The 25,128-nt window shown below is 40.7% G+C and overlaps 1 protein-coding gene across 2 annotated transcripts in view; it reads left to right on the forward strand.

The window, feature by feature from the left end:
- The window catches only part of CHAT (choline O-acetyltransferase), a 35,455-nt gene extending 21,418 nt beyond the window's left edge, over positions 1–14,037 (forward strand). For both annotated transcript variants that reach the window (XM_054072286.1, XM_054072287.1), the window contains 4 exons: positions 468–609; positions 3,663–3,725; positions 8,290–8,427; positions 10,054–14,037. In XM_054072286.1, coding sequence (XP_053928261.1) covers positions 468–609; positions 3,663–3,725; positions 8,290–8,427; positions 10,054–10,323 — 613 coding nt within the window. In that variant the 3' untranslated portion in view covers positions 10,324–14,037. The remainder of the gene's footprint in view (positions 1–467; positions 610–3,662; positions 3,726–8,289; positions 8,428–10,053) is intronic.
- The last annotated feature ends 11,091 nt before the right edge of the window (positions 14,038–25,128 follow it).

Here is a 25,128-nt window from a genome sequence, read left to right on the forward strand (position 1 = left end):
TTTCATTCCAGCTCACAGTCTCCAAGAGAGTCCTTTTCCCCTTTATTTATCTATTTTTCATTCACACGCAGGTTGCATTTTTTCTTGTTTTAAATAAAACATATTTCACGCCCATAAGTAAATGATTAATTACACAATTATTTTATGAAGCAGTACACATAAAACACTCCTTGAGATCTTTCAGTAAATTTTAGTTTTACGAGCCTTGTTTGTACACAGCAAGTCATTTTTTTACTGGCAATGCATAACTAAAATGTATACAGCTGTACACAGCTCCTCATATTAAAAAGGAGTGAGCATCCATCTTTTTTAAGTTTCTTATAGAATTCCATCAACATTAAGATTAATACCATGCAAAAAATAAAATCTTGGCTGTAACAATAAAATGTACCAAGCCTATATTTCTTTTACGCTTTAGGACTCCTTGAAAGTAATTATTCTTTGTTTTTCCTGCTTCATTCTCTCAGATGCCATGGGAGGCTTGTCCCTACCTATGAAAGTGCTTCCATACGCCGATTTGATGAGGGCAGAGTAGACAACATTAGGTCTGCTACCTCAGAAGCATTTGCTTTTGTAAAAGCAATGATTGATGACAAGACAGCTGTACCGGTACGTTGACCTGACTCCTTCTACCTTCTTTAGCTAAACATTAAGCAAATAATGCATTTGTGATCCTCATTCCCTGTTTTTTTAACAGTTAACTGAGAACACAAAGGCATAGGGGAGGGTCAAAAGCCTTACAGGACTTTGCTTTCTGTGCAAACCAACCATTAAGCTAAATAGAAATATTTCCTTATTTTTATTTAAGCATCCAGAAAATTCACAGGTGCCTAAACATGACATTATAAGAAACAAAATATCCGATTTTAGACCTAGTAGTGACTTCTGAATGATCAATCATCAGATCCAAATTCTGCTCACTGGAGAGATCTAGGCTGAACCTGCAAAGTTCCAGATGATTGTAATGCTGCAGCAGGGGAATTGCAGGTCCCCTGCAGTAGATAGCTCTGCTGTGGATTGCAATGTGTGTAGTGATAGAATTCATATGCTTTGATTTCTGGATAAGGTGGATATCTTCTGGTCAATATTTTTTGTTTTAAAGATACGTTTCTACCAAATAGACTTTGTTTGTTAGGATCCTCAAGGGGACTGAATGCTCATGATGAAAAAACTTCATCAAGCGAATAAAACAACTCTGCAAACTGTCCTGACATCCTGTAAAAAAAGAAAAATTGAATTGCCTTTCTTTGAGACACCACCATCTGTTTGCCAGAAGCATGAGTACTGTACACGGTTGTTGGGGATACAGAGGTACAGCCGAGAGACCTGAGACTATAGCTGCACAAACAGCTTTGTGCATTGTCCCTCCTGCCATCCCTGGAGAGCCTCCCGCAATATCTCTGTGTGCTGCTTCCACACACTGCACTTTGCCGCTGTACAGGGAATTTCCAGGTGGCTCTTTAAAAGAAAACTACTGCCACATTATAGATTATTTTGCACAGTAAGCCCACTCCATTGGCAACAGCCCACATGACTCTTCTTTAGAATCTAGCATCGCATTGCTAGAAGTTTTGCTAGGCTGTTGATTAAGTGCAAATTAATGGAATATTATAACCCAAGCTGTAGTGTCCCAGAGGATGAGGAAAATTTGCCCAGAGAAGTGCTCTGCTCTTCCACTGTTTCTTCAGTGGAGGTTACTATGCCCAGAACTTAGCTCATGAAGAACAAGACTCAAATAAGTTCCATGTTAAAAAGATAACTCAAAGGATACCAGTGTATGGAATTAATTCCATACACTGAGTGGGTATTCTAATGTAGATTATGACCATTCTATTACACACGATAGTGACTACCATGCAGTAGACAAGAAGAAGCTGTTGTTATTATCTATCAGTGTCCTGTCTGACAACACTGTTCTTACTTCTATTTCATTAGAAGCTGCTGTCATCTGCGGACAGCTTCCCATCCCCACATGGGCACTGAGCATCCCTTCACTCCCAACACACATTGCTACAGGCTGACTGTACTTGTAGGAGGACTCATCCTGCTCCTGGCATGCTGTTTTAACAGATCCTTCTGTATTCCTCTAACAATCCCACCTAAATCTGAGACTGTGCCCACCCTTCACAGCATACTAAACTGTACCGCTTCACGCAAGCAAGTAGAAGAATGCCACGCAGGTCTAGAATGAGCTCAGGCTCAATCCTCAGATCTTTATTTTGCATGCTCTGGCAGTACCAAATAGGGAGAATAATTGAAAACCTGCAATCATAATGCAAACCCGCTCACTGAGCTTGGTTTGTTGTCTACTGAGAGATGCAAAGGACATTTAAACTGACCTGTGATTGCTCTCTCCCACAAAATTTTAGACATCTGTGTTTTGATGTGAACATCTTTATCCTTCAGTTAAAATCTTTATATGCTATTGTCACAGCATCATTAGAAACATAATTCATTTAACACAACGCTATTCCAAGGCAACTTCTTCAGAACAACACATCGCCTCTGAATGTGAAGGGGTTAATTCTGTTTTTTGGACAGAGACGCATCACTTTGTCTAAGTAGCCTTGAACTCCCCAAAATATTGTTTGCTAATAGTGATTAATTCAAATCAAATTAAAACCAATTCTCTATCTGATGTTAATAAAAATTATCTTCAGACAATATCTCGAACAGTCACCAGAGATGGATTGACTTGGATTGATTCTCTAGGAGGAGAAATATCTCATGCATCTGACACTTGCTGTAAAAGAAATGGCAACTGACACAGCAGAATGCTTGGATAGCTGTAAATTAATCAGATTTAAAGACAGCATTTGGTAATTTAATCTGTATAAGGGAATTAAGGCCTAGCTACAGCCCCATGAAAACATATCAGACTCTCTGCTTTGAAGGTCCCTGATGGTGGCCTTGAATTGCTTCTAAAATGAATTCTTTGTTCAAAAGATCATTCATCGTCCATAGGAGCTGAAGGTTCCCTGTTCATCTGGATACCCAGTCATTTCTGGCTGCTTCAGGGTCTCCCAAAGTTACCACGTCGGACTTGATGTACAGCAGGGCAGCACTTCTTAGGATCCTTCCCTTAATATAAAAGGCTCCCATTTGACAGGAGTCAAAATTTACTAGCTTGTTATCTCAAATGCGAGGCATCTGTGGAGGGCAGAGCAGCCTTGGAAAATTCTAGATGCCCTTTCACACAGGGGAGTAATTTTTTGACTGTCTAGTAAAATATCAGTAATGGCTTTCATTAATATAGCTGTCAGTGTCCAGATAAACCATTCTGGACAGGATATACTGCCTGACCATTTAGAAAACACTGAATTCTGCTAGGCAATCACTTTCCCTACTTTAAACAGAGTGATTCAAATTAGTAATAATCTACACCCCAGAAATCCACAGAAGGGATCCACAAAGGGATTTCCTTGACTTCAAACAAACCAGCACCTATAAACCCATTCAACCCTTGCACATCCAGGCACTGGTGCTGATCAGGACATTGAATCCCTATAGTTTTTAATTTGTGAAGAGTACTTAAACCTGAGCCAGGTGTAAGCAAAGGACATTTGAGACTGCTTGCAGTTTGGCTGCTGGTTAATTGATGGAATATGCTATTTCTTTGAGAGTTTATTCTTTAAAAAGTTGTATTTTGCTTCCCCCGATAGGATTCTGAGAAGATGCAGAGACTTAAGGATGCAATTGCAGCTCAGACTAATTACACTGTTCTGGTAAGTAAAATACTGCTTTGTCTGAATAAGGACTAGTTGCTTCTAAGAAAATACAAAAAGATACAATCATTAACTATTTAAGCAGCAGAAAATATAGTCACCTCTGAATAGGAAAGTACCTGCTATGTCACACTCACAAAAATTTCTAATGATCCAAACACCCTTCAAATCACCATATTCAATTAATGTCACCTTAAAAATACTTCCTGGAAGGAAAGATAACAAAATTCTGCTTTAGACATCAGTAGTAGGACCGTCACTGTTGGGCATTAACTCTCTTATCTAGAACTGCAGTGGAATGTGACACTGTACTCAACAGATGTACAGGGAATGTGCATCTGTGAAACATTTATTATTTGTATCTGTGTCATAACTAGGAATCCTAGACACAAGTTAGGATTCCGCTCAGCTAGCTGTTATACATATTAGCAATTAAAAATGGCTTCCATCTTAAAGAGATCGCAATCAAAATTCAATAAAGGGAATTTCTTGGGCATACGGAAAGATTTGCAAGGGAGAACAGTAGCCAGATGAAATAAGTCTTTATTCCGCATGCTGTATGACCAACATGGAATGTTAGCCATGAAGATAGCAAGAAAAGTGGCAATGGGGTGGCTAACAGACAGCCAAGATCTTGCTTTATCAGGATGAAAAGCAAAAAAGGGCTTAAAACAAACCAATTCAACTGCTATATAACATGCATGAGAAAAAAACCTGCAAAATCCAGATCCCTCAAATTTATAGGCATTTAGACTCAAACTATGATGTTACAGATAAGCTCAAGACAGCTGTAACACATCAGTAACTTCCCACTCCTAACCCCTTCCCCCACAAAAAAAAAAAAAAAAAGAAAGAAAGAAAAAACAACAAAAAAGAAATGAACCACCCAATCACTTATGCATTTTGTTATGTTTCTCTTCCCTAGAGAAGAGAGGTCCCTATTTGGGACCTGATCCTCAGATGCACCGGTATTCTGGAAAGTGTATTCTGGTTTTCCAAAGTGCCATTTCTAATAGAGGTCATTAACAGTAAGGGAATGATTACAGTAAGTTCTCCTTTAAAGACCTGAATGCAGTGTCTAATAAAAGGAAGAGATGCCCTCCAGTGAAGAAATCAGTTTAATATCAAATATGACTCATGTTCTGTTGATTAAAAATGAGACAATTCAGTCTCGGTAACTCTCTACACCCCACTGTGCCCAGACAAAGCACAGATTTGCTCTACAAACAACTTAGTCAAACCACTCATGAAATTAATAAATGTTAAAAACCAGCTATATTAAGTGAATTTGCTACCCATGGTTTTGTCTCAGACCATTGGCCAACAAAGCCACATTGCGGATTACTCTAAATACTCATGATATCCAAGAAATCATTCACTTCCAGCGGTGGTTCCAAAGGTATACAGAGAACACTACAAAGGCGAAGTATTGCTTTCGGACAGGATTTGTTCTTAAGACTGTGAAACAAAAGAAGCAGGGAAGAGAAATGGGTTTGTGTTTTGAGCTTTGTATTGGGAACCCCCATCTTTGAAGCTGAGACTCCACATCACCTCTAAAGCAGAGGGAAGCCTTACTTCAGGGCAACTGCCTCACCTGAACCACCTCAGGGTAACCTCCCAAAGAACACAATGTTCTGTAGGTCTGTTAAGTCACAACCAATGGCATTGGGTGATTCTGCCACTCCATTGGCTCTGGTGAGACATCACCTGGGATCCTGTGTCCAACTCTTGGGACCCTCAGCACAGGAAGGACATGGAGCTGTTGGAGAGAGTCCAGAGGAGGCCACGGAGATGATCTGAGAGCTGGAGCCCCTCTGCTATGAGGACAGGCTGAAAGAGTTGGGGTTGTTCAGCCTGGAGAAGAGAAGGGTCTGGAGAAACCTTTTAGCAGCCTTGCTGTACTTAAAGGGCCTATGGAAAGCTGGGAACAGACTTTTTAGCAAGGCCTGTTGTAACAGGACAAGGAGAAATGTCTTTAAACTAAGGGAGGATGGATTTAGCCTGGATATAAGGAAGAAGATTTTTACAATAAGAGTGGTGCAACACCGCAACGGGATTGGCCAGGGAGGTAGTAGAGGCACCATCCCTGGAAACATTCAGAATCGGGATGGATGGGGCTCTGAGAAACCTGATCCAGTGGAAGGTATCTCTGGTCTTGCCAGGATTTGTACTATATGACCTGTAAAGATCTCTTCCAAACCAAAGCAGTCTATGATTCTATGATCTTTTTAACAAAAAAAAAAAAAAGTAAAAGTTTCCACAGAATCCCCTCTTCCAAGTCATTTCAGTTCCAGAAGAAACCATGAAAAAATTCAGCCCTCACTGTAGCTTCTTTATTTTATTTTTAAATAAAAACATTTAAATCGCCATTGGAAAATTAATTTATCTTTAAATTTAAAAAGGTCTCCAGGTATTTCTACTCAAACTCCCCTTTCTTTCTCAAAACAGCAGAATGCAATCATTGTGCCTTTAAACTAAGGGCAAGACTTACATGGTCTGACTAAATCGTGTGTAACAGACTGAAATGCAATAGCTCCTAAGAAAAACAAACAAAAAAAATCTACTTCATAAAACAAAAAGCAATTTAATGATTTTATTTCCCCTTGTTAGGGCTTACTAGTAGCATTGCTATCTTAAATGTGGAGCTCTAAAATTCAATTTAGCACAGTTTTTTCCTAGGCGTTGACTCACAGTTTATTTCGTTAGCCTGTCTCGGCCTCTCTTCAGACATGACATTGATCTATGTTGCAAAAATGTCATTGCTAACAGCCTTATAAATCTTATGTGATAGCAAAATATTTCCTTTGATTATCAAGCCAGTTTCCCTCAATGGGAAAACAAGGTGCCCTGATGTACGCTGCTTTTTTGCAAGCATTCTTGCTCCATCTGGACTGATCAACAAATACCTCCATAGGCAATGGTGCCTACTCCTTAATAAACCAAACAGGGTTATGTGCTCCTGGCCCCATGCTTAAGGCATTTATTAGTGGTTAAAATGACTCTCCTCTTAAGAGCTTTTGCTCTGTTTTAAACCCTGCCTTCTCTTGGGTTGCTTGTTTTGCTTGGGACAAGGGGCCTGTGCCATGGGGATGCAGGTTAAGCTCTTGGTGTAATACGATGTTGCTTTGTTCAGTGTTCCCTTTGTATGTGACCTCACCCTGTCACCAGTGATGAGCACCAGCCCAGTCCTCATAATCGACACTCTCAGCAGCTGGATTAAATCTAGACTGAAAAAGTTGAAATGCACATTTTTTTATACGAGGCAATTCCTGCCTGGTTGGAATAATTCTTTATTTGGATTCCTAAAGAAACAAAACTGTAACTTTCCTGTCTGCTCATCTCCCACTACTGACTTTTGATCCTTTTAGTTGTCTTCAATCACATTTGCTAGCAGGGCAAAGACCTTAAAGCTAACAAATTCCTTAAGGCATTAGGCAGCTGAGTAGAACAGAGAGACCCCAGCACAAGAAGTCATGGCAGAAAGCTTAACTGCAGGCTGGGCAGTAGCTCTTGAGAGCCAGCCAGCTGGCCACCAGCATGCCCTTCCTGCCACCATTCAGCCACCGCACACGCCGACGATCACCTTGCACGTAACCATGAGACAGGAGAGGAAATCGGTGACATTTGGGACCAGGGTTTGGGGGCAAGCATGGCTATTGCATGCTGGGAATGATGATGAGCAAAGGCACAGGCAAGCTGGACAACAAGTAGACTGCTTTAAGTCTCTTGCTTGTCAAGCACATTATTGTCCACATTAGACCCCATTTTAATTTGTTTCTAGACTCATGGTGCCTGGACTATGGTACCATTCACCTGTGCTGTCCTACACTTATTGTTTCCAATTGCCTTGTTAGAGCAAGAACTGCTCCTGAGATAATCCAGCTCTGCAATGAAGCTAGGACAGGGAGTGGGGAAGGGAACTGCGATATTTGAGCAGCAGATAAAGAGTTTTAGCCCCAATCTTCTCAAGTGGCAGGACACGCTAGTACATCTGCAATAGATCACTGGCAAACCTACCTGTTATTCTGTGATCACCTGTTAAATCTGTTGCAGACATCTACCAGACCTTTGGATCTAAATTCTATGGGATAACTCTTGTTTTATCTGCCGGAGTGAGGTGCGGGCAGCAGGGGAACGAAAGATTAATTTGTTCCAATATGGAGGTGTTTTGGAGCCTCCTATCTTGAGATATCATCCAAATGATGCACAGGCAATTCCAAAACATGCTTAGAACTGGTATACTGTATGGTCCTCTCAGCATTTTTGGAAGCCCAGCCCATGATACTCAGCTCAGAGATGCTGAACGCCCAGAATGCCAGATAAAACCAGCACATAATACATCTCAAGACCATCTCCTTTTTAATTTTTACATCTTCAGAGCACTGTATGAATTTCTAGTTATTGGTCATCAGCAAAGTACATACTCAGGGTAATATCTGAACATTACAGGCATTACATCACTCAAACCAAGTTTAGCAGCTCTGACCAGAAAATAAGGCACTAACAGTTAAGAAAATATCTCTGTATTTAGTTAAACGCTGGTGTCTTCTTATGTCATTCACAGGCTATTACTGGAATGGCAATAGACAATCACCTGCTAGGGCTCAGAGAGGTGGCAAGGGAACACTTCAAGGAACTGCCAGAGATATTTACGGATGAGACTTATTTGACAAGCAACCGATTCATCCTCTCAACCAGCCAGGTGAGTTTCTCCTGTTCACTGGTCTTGCTAAGCAAAGGCTGATTCAGACCTTATAGCTCACAGTGAGGAAGATGTATAAAACAAACGAAAAAGCTGATACTATCAAGAAGGCTGCAAAATTTCCCAGATTTTTAATCCAGTTCTGATTCATTTCACAAAGTCAGCACAGTAAATACTAACTGAAATTATCACTTCCCTTGCAATATCCAAAGCCCTACCTGGAAATTTTGGAATTGCACACAAACTCAGTAAAAATTGTGTGAGGGCTCAACGTTTCCTCACTTCCCAAACTACGTAACTTCCCACCCCCTTTCTTCTCCTCCTTCCGCTAGAGCAAGAGCTCTCGTGGGAATTCTTTACTCCAGTGGCAGTACAGCCACAAGCCAGACAGGCTGCCACTCTGAGAGACAAAAGCCAAGAGCCATGAGAAGATTTTCCCCTCAAAACCATCTGTCTTTGAACTCCCTGAGAGCCTCCGGTATTCAGACTGCAACCTCTGTACACATGCATTTTGGATTTACGGGCATTTTAGACATTTACAGACATTTAGGAACTTACAGTTATTTGCAGCTACACTAGGAGTCAACATTACCTACATTTAATGTTCTGAATAAGGAAATACCTTTATAGCATACAGCTAAAAATTCAATGTTTCATTGCATATAGTAGCAGTCCTAATGAAAGAAGGAATCTATGTAGGAATTCATTTACTGAAACATTAACCTAACTGCACAGATTGGAACTATGCAGCAAAAGAGACTTATAATATTATGCTACATCATAAAAGCTTAATAAGTAATTTGATCTTGTCATAATGTTTGTAGGCTTTCAGATATGAGTGAATGTAACCAACATACTACTACATAAATTCTCCAAGAAACTATCCATGAGCAAAGAGTGCTTCTGAATAGCTTTATAGCCTTCGGCTGTTGCACAGCAAATTTATCTGACAATTCTATGGCTCTATTAGCAGGACTAATGGCTTGTTCTACACCATTAAAAAGCCAAATGTCATTTGTGAAGGCCCATGCACACAGTCTGAAACATACTCATTTCTATCACATCTTTTGTTTTCTGCAGGAGAAAGTGTCTCACTTCTGTATTATGCCATGATTAAACTGAGTTGTAATAGAAATACGGCTCCTAGATGCATTGAAATATGTTTTTATACAGCATATATAAATTATTAGGAATGGAAAATGCTTTAATTGATTGTCTTCACATTACAAATTTAACATAAACCTTAAGAAATTAAAAAGAGAAAGTTTTGTGTCATAATTCTATGTATTAGAATTGCATAAAGCCTTAATTCCCTGTCTGTCAGTAACAAAGCTTATAGATGTTGAAGACTTTATATAAAGTGAGCAAGGAAATGCATTATATACACTTTGAATTGTACCAGTTGTCTAACATTTGCAAAGAACCAAATTGTATACTGAAATCAGCATAACCTTTCGAGTGCCAGCTCCAGGTCTGGACTTCTGAAGATAACAATGTTCTACAAGGGGTTTCACCACATTCAAAGCATTTGTAGCACTTGCTTATCTTTTTCCTCATTCTTAACCAGCTGATTTCATGTCCCCTGAATTATCAGGACATCACTCCGTACCTTCTTCCCCCAACCAGGTCCCAACTACAATGGAAATGTTCTGCTGCTATGGACCTGTGGTGCCCAACGGTTATGGGGCATGTTACAACCCTCAGCCAGAACACATCTTATTCTGCATCTCGAGCTTTAAAGACTGTAAAGAAACCTCTTCAGACACGTTTGCAACAGCTGTGGAAGAAAGCCTTCTAGAAATGAGAGATCTGTGCAGCAAATGCAGCTCTACTATGGCAAAGCCCCTTGCTACACAAGCAGCAGCCACCCAGCCCCAGAGCGACCGCAAACTCTAAGAGGCTGTGGGAACTATTCCCCTGAATCCACCTGTTGAAGAAACAACGACATAGCTGTTCAAAGGCGAGATAGTACTAGTAATATATTAGCATAGAATCAAAATGTCATTTGTTTTACAGTGTCGCTAATATTTAAAACCCTGTAAGTACTAAATCTACGATTTCTTGCTTGAGAATCAGTAAAAAAGGTTTGGTCCTACTGACTGAAATTAAGGGGGAAGTAATAGAAGTATGTGTTGTGCCACTATTTCTAACCATTATTAACTTATGCCATTTAATCATCTAAAAAGAATGAGTAAGTTTATATATGACATGAATTAAATAACAAGAGACACCAATTAACTAATACCCCCTGCAAGTAGCTCCAAAATATTCACATCTATTCCTGAGAGGTTTGCATGTAAAGAGATATAAAAGGCATTTCCCTTATTGGGAATGTTGAGCATAACATTGTAAATAATACACTGATGCCATTAGATCTTGAAAATGTGCATGAGGAGTATTTAATACCACCAAGCTGTCTCCTACAAAAGAAAAGCAGATTATTTCTAAGAGTGGCTGCTTCATATTTCTACAGACTTTAGGAAGATTATATTAGTGTTTGCATGTTCTCCCAATTCAAAAACGCTGCAGGAATTATTTAGCCTTTATTCTGGTTTGCGGTGGCCTCAAGCACAGTCCCATTCTGAAGGCAGCGTATTGGAGTCAAGATCCATCAGAGCACTGGGAGAATGTTGTCCGTAATGAATTGACTTCATTATCCCTCTCTATCAATGAGCAAAATCCAGTCTGACAGAGAGGTAAAGCACAAAGCGTAAGTGCAATTCAATCCTACTTAAGGCCCTTTTTGTTTGCCCAGGAATGAATTTAATCCCCATCACTAGCAGGGGAGCACATGCAACCACAAAAAAAAATTAAAAAAAAATAAAAAAAATCAAGGAGCAATAAATAACTAGAATGAAGAGGTGAACTTCCAATCCAAGGAAGACCCTAAGCTACAGCTATAAATACCAGGCTAAGAGTACTGGTACTCATATCAGCTTTGCACCATCCCACTTGGCAGGGATTTATATTTTACAGTTTTTAATAGTAGTGTAGGACATCACATGCTGCAATATACAGTAAATTCAGTTGGGAAAATAATACAGTACCTGGAAATTCCTATCTTCTGTGTGTTATCCTGAGGGTTTTCTCATTATCTCTTTCATTCCCTACAAATCCTTCCAAGGACTGATATTTTCAGTTTTACCTTCTCTCAAGCTGAAATATGTTGCTTTGCTTAAAGGTGTTCAGTCATCGTTGTTAGAATACAACTTACTCACTGACTAAAGACACTCATTCCCTAATTCCAGTGCAGATCCTTTAGCCATGGACTGCTTACTTGCCTCTGGGGAGGTGGAGACATTGTATCTTCCTTCATAGACCAAACAATCACACGCTTAAGCACACTCAAGGCTAAAACCAGGAGAATAATTTATTACAATAAACTAGAAAGTTGTAATAAACTTAAATATGTTTCCATCAGAGAACTCTAGGTACAGAGCCAGTAGGTTATATACCAATTTGTATATAATATAATCTTTGGTTTAAACCAAAGATGAAATCTATTTTTGGATTACGTACATAATATTTTGGAACAAAACCTGCCCCAAAGCTAAAATGTAAAAGGAAAAATAATAAATTAGGAAATGCGTTAGTTAAACCAAATATTCACAAACATACTCTTCAAATATGACTTTTAATTGTTCCTATACTATAATTATGAAAATGACTTTGAAATATCCCCAGTAATTTTGCTTTGTTCTGTCTCATGTCACTACAAAGGCATTCTGCATTTTTAGCATAAACGTAGCACTACAACCTCAAGATTTTTTTCATAGAATTTTATGTTAAAAATTATATTTTAAGTGTACAAAAATGTTGTAAAGTTACTTGATTGTTTATTAATTTGCTTCTAATGAATTATATAATTTTATTTTGCATTCCTAGTTCCCCAAGTATGATATTTATTTGCAAATATTACCTGTGTTTTCATTTTACTTTTTTTGGCTGGAATTTTACCAGCAGCTCAGACATTGTACTCAACCGGGAACTCGGGCAAAAGCTACAGCCACCCTTGAAATTTTGTACCAATTTATCATTAAGCACTCCTTACTAACGTTCAGCTGCCAGAGCAATGTTTCGGATTCTCCAACACTGGAAAATACTGACATCACACTTTTACTTGAGGAAGAAACCACTGACCACCCATGCTTTCAATTTATTTAGCCATGCATTCCATCCTCATATCTTGGATACTTATCAATCTGGCTTTAGTATTCAGATGTACTATGAGCAGCATCAAATCACTCAGTCCCTCCGGAGGAAGGCATTGCGTACACGCCTATCTTTACCCACGCTAAAAGTCCTATCTGCAAGTACCTGCCTTTCTTCAAGAAACTTCACAATCAGGTCAGATACGTTCAAAATGGAGAGTCCCGATTAAATTACAGATGGATAAAATTCCCAGCACAGGGCATTACGAACATCTCAGTTTGGCAGCAGGAGTTTCACAAGGGACTGTGTTGCTTCTCAGTTAACAGAATCCTCTACATCTCTGTGGTTTGATCCCATGCTGCAGCTGCATCTATTAAGGATTTCAGGAAATAGGTAGTTTTCTTAGGTACTTATTTAAAATTATTTATATTATAAGAATGAAGTTTTCCTCTGAGAGAATACACAGTCTGTGCACGTGCACTTATGGAAATCAAATGTGAAGCTTTAAAAATTTTCCCACCAGAAAACCATGGAACAGAGTGTTCATTATAAAGACAGAAAAATCTTGACTGACAAAGTGTAATTACATGATTTAATGACACCTCTTGGTGGGACCAAGGAGGTACTACCCCCCTGCAAGAGAACGTGAAGGTGGAGATTGGATTCCCCCTCTCCCTCAGTGTACACCCACAGACATACAGTACTGGGACGCGGAAATGAAATAGCCAAATGTTGTGAACTTCTACATCCAGTGAACAAGTGTGAAAGAAACAGTACTAGAACAGAGGGGTTGTTTAGGTGTATGAGGACCCTGCTCTGCTCCTCAAGCCCCTGTGCCACCCGTGCCGAACCAGACAGGGCTGCGACCCACAGCAGAGCTCCTTCGGTGCATGGGCTGCGGAAGACATAGAAATATTTTAGTGATACTTTTATTTTTATAATATAGTATAGATTTATGACAGATGTAAATGTGTGTTTATAGCAATTTTTTGTTTCTGTTACGCTTTGTGCTCTACTGAGATGTATTTATCCCTCTATATTGATATATATGACCTGAAGTGTACACCAGTACCGCCAGTTCTGCTTATTGAAAGACGGAGCCCTGCACCGCAAATAAAAGCTACTAGAGGATGGATCTTGTTGCCTCTCTGTGCCAGGCACCCCAAACACCCCAGGGAAACACCCATCTTTTAAATTCACTAAAATAAGCTTGTAGAAGGTCCAACACAAAAAAGCTGAAACTAACCCTATAGTTTGGAAGACAAGAGTGGGAGGGGAGTGACAAAAAGATGGTTACAGAACATATTCTAACCTGTCACAGTGAGACAAGGCTCAGCTCTATCACTCCGCTCAGTACAAGCGGACACACATTCAAATAGAGATGTTTTTCTTACCCTTGGTGAGAAAACAGTGCGCAAGAGTGATCAGTGAGTTAACATCGTTTCTTGTGAAACTGAAGAATTGTGCGACAAACTTTTCAATTATTGTCTGAGGTTGATGGTGAAGAGATCCTAATGATCCAGTCAGTGCTCAAAGGAACTCATTTTTTGTTGCTAGAAGATGGAAAGCAAAAATTATGGAGATAGTCAACATCCTTTCAGGAAATGATCTGCAGAATTGCTTTGAACATTGGCAGCATCATATGCAGCTGTGTGTCAGCTCAGAAGGGAACGATTTTGAAGGTGATCATAGTTGATTTTCTTAATCTGTTCAACAAGAAGAGTTACGGGCAGTGTCTCAGGGGCTTTTTATGCTGACCTTATATCACACTATGTATGGAACCGTTGGAGCAGGTCCAGAGGAGGGCTACAAAGATGATCGGAGGGCTGGAGCACCTTCCATACAAGGACAGGCTGAGGGAGTTGAGGTTGTTCAGCCTGGAGAGGAGAAGGTTCAGAGATCTCATAGCAACCTTCCAGTACCTGAAGGGGCTACAGGAAAGCTGGAGAAGGGCTATTCGTAAAGGCCTGTGGGGATAGGACAAGGGGGAGCAGGTATAAACTGGAGAGGGGCAGATTTAGACTGGACATTAGGATGAATTTCTTCACTATGAGAGTGGTGAGGCACTGGCACAGGTTGCCCAGGGAAGCTGTGGCTGCCCCATCCCTGAAGTTGTTCAAGGCCAGGCTGGATGGGGCCTTGGGCAGCCTGATCCAGTGGGATGTCCCTGCCCATGGCAGGGGGGTTGGAACTAGATGATCTTTAAGGTCCCTTCCGATCCCAACTATTCTATGGTTCTATGTATTTTTCTTTTCCAATTGCACAAACCTCATTAAAAACCGAGTCTGAAACAAACTCGTAAGTTGAAGATGAAAATGTTCAAGCTCAAATTTAGCTATAAAGCAAAGTACTTGGGTACTTTTTATTTGAGTACAAAGCAGTTTTTACTGCTTACAGCTCACCAGTAGCTCCCTGTGATCAATACCAGGTGGGCAGCAGGCACCTGAGACCCAGGGGAGCAGCGCTCCATTTGGGAGCAGAGCAGAGCTCCCTCTGAGCTCTTGCACTCTAGCCAGAAGCCATCAGGCACAGGTTGCCCAAGGTACGCTGCTCAGAGCGTGGCTGCAGGACTCAACACAGCATCTCTGTAGATCTGGCAGAGTCAGCCAGTAACACGGCACGTTCACAAGTTTCCTGTCCATACTTAAAGCTGCAGCGACACATCACCCACGGAAGAAGGCGTAGCTATTTTTTTCTGATCCATTGCGCATTAAGGATTGGTGTGTACTATTTGCTCATTCCCTTACAAACAGAAACAGCTTTCCTCTCTTCTGATGCTTTCCAACTCTAGGAGGATAGTGAAAAATATTTCTGCCTAGCAGTATTAATCTAAGGTTGCAAAGTAAATCAAATTGTATGCATGTAATCTAACATTCAAATAAGTAAAATTTTATGATTATAAAGGCTTTAGATCACATAGATGTTTCCCAAAAAAAGAAAGATACGCTCGGTATCAGACAAAGCATTATCTGCTTGACACTGAAGACTTAAAAAGAGCATGAGTTAGTGCAATATACAGTCGCAGCCTTAACACACGAGTGATAGAAACCTGGAACGTTGAGAGCCTGAATGCTTGACTATGTAGGAATCTGTTTCCACATTGTAAAACAAGTCAATAGAATAAGACAAATTAAAAAAAAAAAATTACATCTATGGGAGCCCAAGCAGAAGAACATGGTGTTCCTTTGTTGCTGGAATCGCATTATCAGCTGGTTCTCTTGTTTTCCCTGTTCAGGTTATTTTACAGCAACACTATACAATCTACCATAATAAACCCAAAATGCACCTAATTCATCTAACCAAATACATGAGTCAAGAGAGGGCTTTGTCCCTTCTTGTTAGATTCTCAGCCTCACAAAATCTCAAGTCCTTAACATCCCAAGAAATTACTCTTTCAGCAGAAGCAAAACGAATTATGCGTCAATGAACAATTGGGTTATCAAGGTTGTTCACTCAATGTTCCAGCTGTTCTATAGTACCACCTTAATGCTAATGGAGAGTGCTTTTGAATTTAGTCTTATTCCATGGTATGTACAAATAAATGCATTTCATTTCTTACAGCTGCTGTGCCAGTTAATAACAAATACAAGTACATAATGAATTTCTGGCCTTATACTGCCAGAACTTGAAATGACAGAGGGTGGAAGCTTCATTCAAAGGAGATCCATTAATGTAACAACAGTGAAGTCAGAGATTAAAGCTGACAGGATTTGTGGGGAGTTCTGTGCAGCACTTCACTATATTAACACTGTTATTTGCTCCTCGCCCTCATAACTGCTAAAACTTAGATAAACTCAGAGTTCACAGGAAACCAAGAAAATAGAGCACTGGCCACTGCTCCTCTGCCGTTTCCAACTGTCCTGAAGGCAGATGGACATCAGCTTCTCCTGGAAGAGATCCCCTGACTGGAATGCTGTAGAGCTGGTGGTCAACAGGGAGACTGCATTTCACTGTAATGTCAACGACCTGGATTTTGGCAAGTAGAGTTTTATTCATCACAGTCTGTTGCTGAAAGCACTTACGAGTGAAATGTGTGCTTCCTAAAGCATAAACAGGCCAGGTTCTGTCAACAGCAACACTTTGAAGCTCTGCACTCCTTTATATTTGAGGCAGTTTGAAGTGCACAGTCAGGTAGAAAGGGTGGTTTGGGAGTTAAGGCCATGCTTGAGGGAGCACTCCTCCTCCCCTGGTGAAACACAGATAATACCATTTCAGTGCCTCGCAGAGAGTAATTATTTTGGAGAGCAATTTTTTTCATCTTCTTTTTTCTGTAGGTAAGACAAGGAGCTCAGGGCTCAGATTTTCTCATCACCCGCGCAAGTGACTCCCAGAAAAAGGCTGAAAGCCACTGCTTCTCACCTCCTCACTTCTCAACAACCTCTCTGGGAGAGAGGAGCGCTGTGGAGCCAAAGCAGAAAACCAGCAAAAGGTAACAGCATTTCTATAGCTTGATTGCCTTCTCCTTCCTGCAAGGAGCCGGGCCAGGAACTGGGAGGTTCCTGTTGGAAAATGTCATCCAATAAAATACATCTCACTTTTGTTACCAGTTCCAGACCTACACTGGTCAGTGAAGGATGGGCTAACAGGACACGCCAATGTCTGAAGAACCACCTGCACTGCTGCATTCACTTTTCACTCTGTCTCAAATCCAGATCAAAGCTGCATCAATCTCAGTTTTTAAAGCTAGCCAAGGTACAGCCAAGTACTAAGAAGGAAAATGGAAAGGAATATAGATGCCAGGATAAGAAGTAGAAATGTAAAATAAAAATACATTTACTTGCATACACTTTGTTAGCAGTGTTTTTGTCTTTTAGGAGGTGATGGCAAGTCAGATCAACTTTGTGAAGAAGCCAGAAAAGCAGTGTTTAATACTTCCTGATTCACAGGGACACATTCCCTTTTCCCTTAGTTTTCTGGGAAGCAATTTACTCATATTACAAAGGTATTAAAAATGTCAGGATACAGCTGGTATTTCACACTTCTAGGTCTCTTAATGAAGTTCTAGCTAAGATTACTTGTTGCACCCACGTGTCAAGCAAAGAAGAATATACTACCTTTTCCAGAATCAGTCATGTGTTACTACTCTGAATATTACAAATGCATGTAGGACTGACTTGTATTTAGTTCCAATATTTCGATTTTAATTGAAAGATGAATGAAACTCCTGGATATCTTTCATTCTTTCAACTTTTAGAAAGTTTTCATGTCAAAGAGAATCATTCCAAAGTCATTTATAGCTGATGATTGACCCATACATATTCACACAGATGTGCCAGTTCTGCTCTTGGCCACAAAAGTCTTTGAGTGCATCATTAGACACAGCTCAAAGGTACAGAGAGAAATAAGCTGGCATAACCATAGGGACACGATTAAAGCCGACTGGGTATTACTGCAACTGATATTCCAGGTACCTCAAAAGCAAACCTCCCTTTTCCTCTCTAGATTTTTGTCCCCAGTAACTAGACTATGAAGCTTCTTTTTCACTCCCGATTTGTCAACAAATATTCTCAACATCAACTACATTTTAAATTAACTCTTCTGACGTGGGTAAATTCAGCAGTTTGCAAATAATCGTATGTCAGAATGCTGGTACTCCTGAGTAATCTTCTGTTTGGCCCGTAATGAGTTATGAAAGCAGTGTGCGAACAGCATCTGTTGAAGCTCAGGAGCACCAGGCGGCAAAGCTGCCATTTCCATTGTAGCTGCGGGAGGGACAGGCTGCCCAGCATAAAGCCAGAGACAAATAAATCCTGTCACTCGCTATCTCCTGTCAGCTGTAAGCTGCAGGGAGATACCTGCAGTTACAAATAACCAAGCCACATTTACAGTGATGATGATCACACACGAAAGCAAAATAATACTATCTCTCTGCCCAAATACAGTCCCTTTCTAATGACCCATAGATGGCAGAGGCACAAAAATCAGTATTCTTTAGCAAGGGGAAAAAAATTATTTCTGGTTAGAGTTGAGTGAAGCAGAAACTGTATTGTCCCTTTAGAAGGCTGAAACCTTTTCACTTTCCACAACTCTGATATAACAAGATTAAAAAGCAAGAACATTCAGACTGAACCCTCTTGAGAAGATCAATAGGATTGAGCTTGGCACAGATGACAAGGCACGTTCTGCAGCAGACATTCACACAGGCAGAAGACAAGAGGTTCACCATCTGCTCCGCTCTCATCCTGCCCCAGACAGCAGCGAGTCAGTTCCCACCTGGCTGTGACCCTGTCCTGCTCCACAGCCCAGCGCCAGGGAGGGGCTTTACAAACCCACCCTCCTGCATTTGTCAGTGGGACATCAACAAATGGCTTTCTGCTCCAGCAGGACATCATTTATTGGCCTCTTCAGTAAATGCAAATTAGACTAAGTTAGTTTAAATAACATAAATTCTGGGCAGAATTCTCTCGCAATAACAGAAGACTAAACTCCTCAGACCTGTTGAGCGTGGATCACCATGAATATTAGTTTTCACATGATTAGGTTGGTTTGGTTTTCTTTCTGAAAAGTTTTAGTTTTGCTGTGTTCTGTGCCCTCTATCATTACTCTGAGTACTCTTCTGACCTCTCAGAAGACAGAATGACCTGCCTTCCAAGGCAGAATGACAGCAGTTTTGGAGGGAGATGTTAAGCCTTAATAGACCAACATATTTAGCTGGAATAAATACCAAGAAGCTTTGAGGAACACAAATCTTTAGGTCTGAGAGAGAAGCAGCAAACAAGTATGAGTTGAGAACAATTGCTCTGGCTTTGCTTTAAAGTATACTGAGACCACATTGTGAAGAGACAGATGAGAAAAGATTTTTAATATGACAGTGAGATATCTTCCACTGAGATAAAAAATTAGCTCCATCAGACATTTTGGACGCAGTTGGCTGGAATGCATAAAGAGATCTCAGGCCCTGTTACTGTGCTTTTGTTACAGAAGGGAAAAATAAATACAAATTCAAAGTAGCCCTTTCAGTTTAGTCCCCGTCCCCCAAACTCCACCTGCCATCAGTTGCCATGGCACCAGCAGGCAGCTGAATATTTGAAGGCACTGTAGTAGCCACTTGGACAAAGGCATTTGATTATTTTTATATGTGAAATAACTGCTTTCCTCCTCAAATTCTCTGAAACTTTTAAGGGGACTTTCTGCCCCACAGATAATCACAGCCATTTGAACACTAACCAAACATCCAAGTCCCCTCTACAGTGACTTTCATCTGGACTGTTGCACTGAAGTCAAACCTGGAGGTAGAAAACAGCAGCAACAAATTATTCCTGTAGTAACACCAACTAAATTGCTGTGCAGCTTTTAGGGTTTGACTAATTTTCTCATTAAGACACATTTCTGATCACTGAAATGGATCTCAAGTACTATTAATCATTGAAAAACCTGTACCACTAAGAGCTTCTCTCCCTCCTATCCTTGGCACTATTTGCAATGGAAAACACACAAAGGCTCCTGTTGATTGGAGTCCCACTGCTGCACAGTTGGCAGTCAAACGGTACTAATGGCACAATAACACAATGTAACTAAAATAGTTTGCCTTTTAGAGTAACAATCTCATATAACATGATTAAGTTTTATCATGTGCATTTTCATATGGCTGAAAAAAAAATCTGACAATTTTTCCAGTAATTCCTTCAAAAAGGGAAGGAAAATAAAAATCATTAGCTATCAGGAAACAAATTAACAACACTTCATACGTTAAAGAAGAGATGAAAACAACAGCACAGAGCGTGGGCTGCGGAGTGGCACAGTTGTGTGGCCCCCAGTCTGCTCCCCCTTGCAGAACACTCCTCCAAAGGCCAAGTTCGTCATGTTTAATTGCAGACACTTTATTGAAGCACTTGGTTTAGAAGCTGTCTCGCCCTAGGCTAACTCTGCAACTGATGGAAAGAGGCATCTCCACAGAGCAATTCAGATCTCTGCTAAGTACAGATCTCTGAGCTCCTAATTTAGTTACTTTTTGTGTGTTTGGTTTCAAACTACTAAAAGAGAAGAAGCTCCTTCCTCATATGAGGAACACGCTGGCATTACCCAAAGTACCACTGACATGCTCTTTCATCCTCAGCAAACAGGAAGATTCTGCTTTTGTCCATTGCCCTCGGTGGTCGCACAAGCCATATACTGCAACAAGACATTTCCTCTTACAGGAGCTGTAGGGGTTTATGCCATACCCTATCATATTAAAGATGGCAACCACTTAATTTTCAAGTATCATAAAATCATAGAAAGGTCTGGGTTGGAAGAGATCTTACAGATCATTCAGTTCCAACCCCCGTGCCGTGGGCAGGGACACCTTCCACCAGGTCACGCTGCTCAAAACCTCATGCAACCTGGCCTTGAACACCTCCAGGGATGGGGCAGCCACTGCCTCCCTGGGCAACCTGCGCCAGTGCCTCACCACCCACATATGAAAACATTTCTTCCTATCATCTAATCTAAATCTCCTCTCTTCCAGCTTAAAACCACTCCCCTTCATCCTGTCCCCGCACTCCCTGATAAGGGGCCCATCTCTGTCTTTCCTGTAGCCCTGATCTCTGGCCTAAGCAAGCCCGACTCTCTCAGCCTGTTCTCGTAAAGGAGTGCTCCGGCCCTCTGATCGTTATCGTGACCTCATTTGAACTCACTCTAACAGGTCCATGCCCTTCCTGTGCTGAGGACTCCAGAACTGAACGTAGAGGTCTAGGTTAGGTCACTAGAACAGAGCAGAGAGGAGGAACTGTCTCCCCTGACCTGCTGGTCACACTGCTGTTGCATCCCAGGATATGGTTGGCTTTCTGGGCTTCAAGCGCACATGGTTGGTTCACGCTGAGCTTCTCATCCACCAGTACCACCAAGTCCTTCTCTCCAGGGTTGTTCTTAATCCATTCTCTGCCCAGTCTATCTTTGTGCTTATCCCTGGAAGCCTCGAGCACAAGCAGCACAGCTATTGACGTACACTTTCATGGTAGCCAGCCTGGTCAAAACCACGTGCAAAGGCCTAAAGTGTTCTTTTGTGGAGGTGGAAGAGGCGCATGGGAAGGAAATCACTCCATATAGATACCCGAGAAGATCCAATTTATTCTCTATTGCTTGTTTTGAAGTGACTGTACGGTGATGATCATCAGCTTCCCACGGATACACTTTTGATCATGGACTTGGAAATATAAAGTGACACACAGCTGATACCAGCACAGTTCTCAGAAGAGAGCTTAAATTTCATCAGAGGAACAAAGCTGAATTATTTTAATAGCTGTTTTTTTTAAAAATAAAAAATATCAATGATACCCATTTCCTTCGTGTTCGTTTTGTATATTGGCTGCCCAGCAACATGATATTAAACGTAGCAGCACTAAGAATTCCCATGCATCATTTATATGTATTAGGAGAAAGTCTGTGACAGATTCACTTTGCAATCTGTAGGAAATAACTTCTCCATCTGCTTCATCTGAAATGGCTTTGAGTCACAGAGAGATCTTGTGGTCCCTAAAACATTTTCCAACTCTCCAGCAGTAAGTGCCGTACAAGGCTGTACGGCACTCCACAGTTACTGCAGTGATCTGGTCCAGGAAATGATCTTTTTAAATATTTTCTTTCTTTCAGCTTAAAAAAGAGGGAACAAAGCAGTCCTCTTTTTTTTAACAGTTTAATGTAAACTGTCCAGATCTCTCTGGGTTATTTTAAAGTATTTTTTATTTAAAATATTGAGAGCATTCCCTATCAATGTCCACACATGTTATGAGTGAAAACAGCCTGAGAGAATACAGGAATACAGGCGGGATTCTTCTGCTCTGTCAAGGCACATATTTACAAGACTCACAACTCAGCATAGGCTCATTCAGGTGAGAGACGAGACACATTACTAATTTAAGATGAACTTGAAAAGCAGCCATTTACTTGATACAACTTTCAATTTTGATCAGTTTTGTCAGGCAGCTTTAAAACAAGACAGGGTTGCTCTGCACCCACACTTCAGCACTGTTCAGACACAAATATTTGCTCACATGTACATGTATAAGTAAGCACAAACACAAAGGCATCCACCAAGGTCATTTAAGTATAGCCAGAAATGTTACAAACCAGGGGTCTTCGTCAAAAGCTCTGGAATTCATAGAATCATAGAACGGTTTGGGTTAGAAGGGACCTTAAAGCTCACCCAGTTCCAACTGCCCTGCCATGGGCAGGGACACCTCCCACCAGACCAGGCTGCTCAAAGCCTCATCCATCCTGGCCTTGAACACCTCCAGGGATGGGGCAGCCACAACTTCTCTGGGCAACCTGTGCCAGTGCCTCACTACCCTCGCAGGAAATAAATTCTTACTAACATCATATCTAAATCTCCCCTCTTCCAGCTTAAAATTGTTCCCCTTCGTCCTATCCCTGCACTCCGCAATCAGGAGCCCCTCCCCAGCTTTCCTGTAGCCCATTTAAACACAGAAAGGCTGCTCTGAGGTCTCCCCAGAGCCTTCTCTTCTCCAGGCTGAACAAGCCCAACTCTCCCAGCCAGTCCTTGTATGGGAGGTGCTCCAGCCCTCGGATCATTCATTCTAGGGGACAGACTATGCTACGGAGATCCCTCTTTACTTCCCTTAGGGCTTTGTGACTTTGTGGTGCCTGTCTCCGTAACAAAGCTCTGCATAAATCTATTGAGCTCGTAAGCCGCACAATATTGCGCTCACTCTGAAAACCACAATTTTAGTGGTACATCTACTGAGGGGCCCGAGGGCTGTGATAAAAGCCTGTGCTGAAAAAAAAAAGAAAAAGGAGGAAAATAAAATAGTCACACTTCACGTAGCATGTCCCTAATTTTTTAATGCACATAAATTCAGAACAGTGATCCTGAAGAAAAAGAAAAATATTGTTTTTTCTTCTGACAGTCCCTGGAGAAGCTATTTATGCACAGTCATATACTGACGTGCACACTCAGATATATTTTCCTGAAGCCCGTGGAGTTTTGCCTAAGCAAGAGCTTCAGAAGGTGTGAGTGAATAAATTTAAGAACGCCTGGTGTATAATGAGAAGAGTGTATTGTGGTATAAATATTGCAGAGTACATTAAATAAACATGGTCACATATGATCGGGTATCTATTAAATGAGCACATCACAGGAGAAGTTAATTATCTAAGAGTCTAATCAGGAACCGTTTAGAATCACTGGAGATTAAGTTGCTTTATTTCTGTTTATCTTTCCTTCTGAACAGGCAGTAGGTTGCTGCAATGAAGAGTCTCAAAGCAACAAAAAGCTTCACCTCTTCATCTACTCTAAGATTCCAGAGTTTTGTCAACAATAGCTTGAAGTTCTGATAAAGCAATAATTTTCCTCAAAATAACTTTGTGCAAAATACGCAGGTACAAAACAGTATTTAAAGTGTAAAGGTGCAAAATACTTACGGTTCTATTGATATCTTAAGCTGCTGAGGGGAAGGAACATGACTTACAGGGTATACTTTAAGTATATGGATTTCTCTTGGGTATCGCACCCAAAAAAGCATATGCAGACTTCTTAAAACTACTTGTTAGTGTCAGAGACTTATACCCCAGGAGAAACATGTAACCTTACCGGATTAATATTTTCCTAGATTTGCCGAGCTATTGTGTTTCAGTTCACAGGCAGAACATTAATTCTGATGAAATTGGATTTTGCTTGGGTCATGAATAACACTGTCTAGTATTCTTTCCATACAACATAATCAATGTTGCTGCACTGTTTAGTTAAGGATATGTTTGCGCAAACCACTCTAGCACAACGATCAGCTGATGAAGGTGGATTTAATCACAAAATCCTTGAACGCAAGACAAAGCAAATCCCTCAAAATTACTTAAACACTGCTTAAATCCTGTAATTAACGTATAGCAATAAATATTTCATCTTCAACAAGCCTGTTGGGAGCAGTTTGCTGAACATTTATTTCCAGTCATGGTGAATTACAAACGATCATTTTATCATGTTCTGCATTAGATAATTTTACTTTAGCTTCTTGATTTTATCCATGGCAGAGAAAACATTAATTTGGGGAAACGCTCTCTTTCCCTGTGAGGAAACATACTCTTCCTTCAAACATGGTTTGCTGTTTACTAATTCAGCATCCCTTTGCAAAGTCCTACCCAGCACACAGCCACAGCTGTTATCACACTACAAGGCTGCCCAAAATGCAGTCGCCGAAACCACTGCTAAAACAAACCCATCCTACCCATAGCGTCTAACATCAGTCAAAGGAAATCATCAAAAGCAAAGCTGAGCTTCGAGGCAGAGCTCCTTCACTTGTGATAGTCCGTGCACACCAAAGGGGAGGAGAATGTAAAGCTTGCCGAGTATGGCATGGGCAGAAAGTTTCACTGTGCTCCTTTATCAGTGAATTCATAGGCTATTGAACAGGAACTAAAGATTTCCGCAACAGAAATTATATTTCAGCGTTTCATACAGCATCTTTAGGGCTGACTACAATTGTTTTCCCCTCTAAACAAATTACATCTCCATTTGCCATTAATGACTGCATCACTTAAATATCACAAAGGAACTGCTTGGTGCACTTATTAATAATTGAAATCTTTGAAGGACTCTGTGAAACATTTTTCAGTCAA

This window comes from Cuculus canorus, chromosome 7 (genome assembly GCF_017976375.1).
Source record: "Cuculus canorus isolate bCucCan1 chromosome 7, bCucCan1.pri, whole genome shotgun sequence".
Classification (NCBI taxonomy): domain Eukaryota; kingdom Metazoa; phylum Chordata; class Aves; order Cuculiformes; family Cuculidae; genus Cuculus; species Cuculus canorus.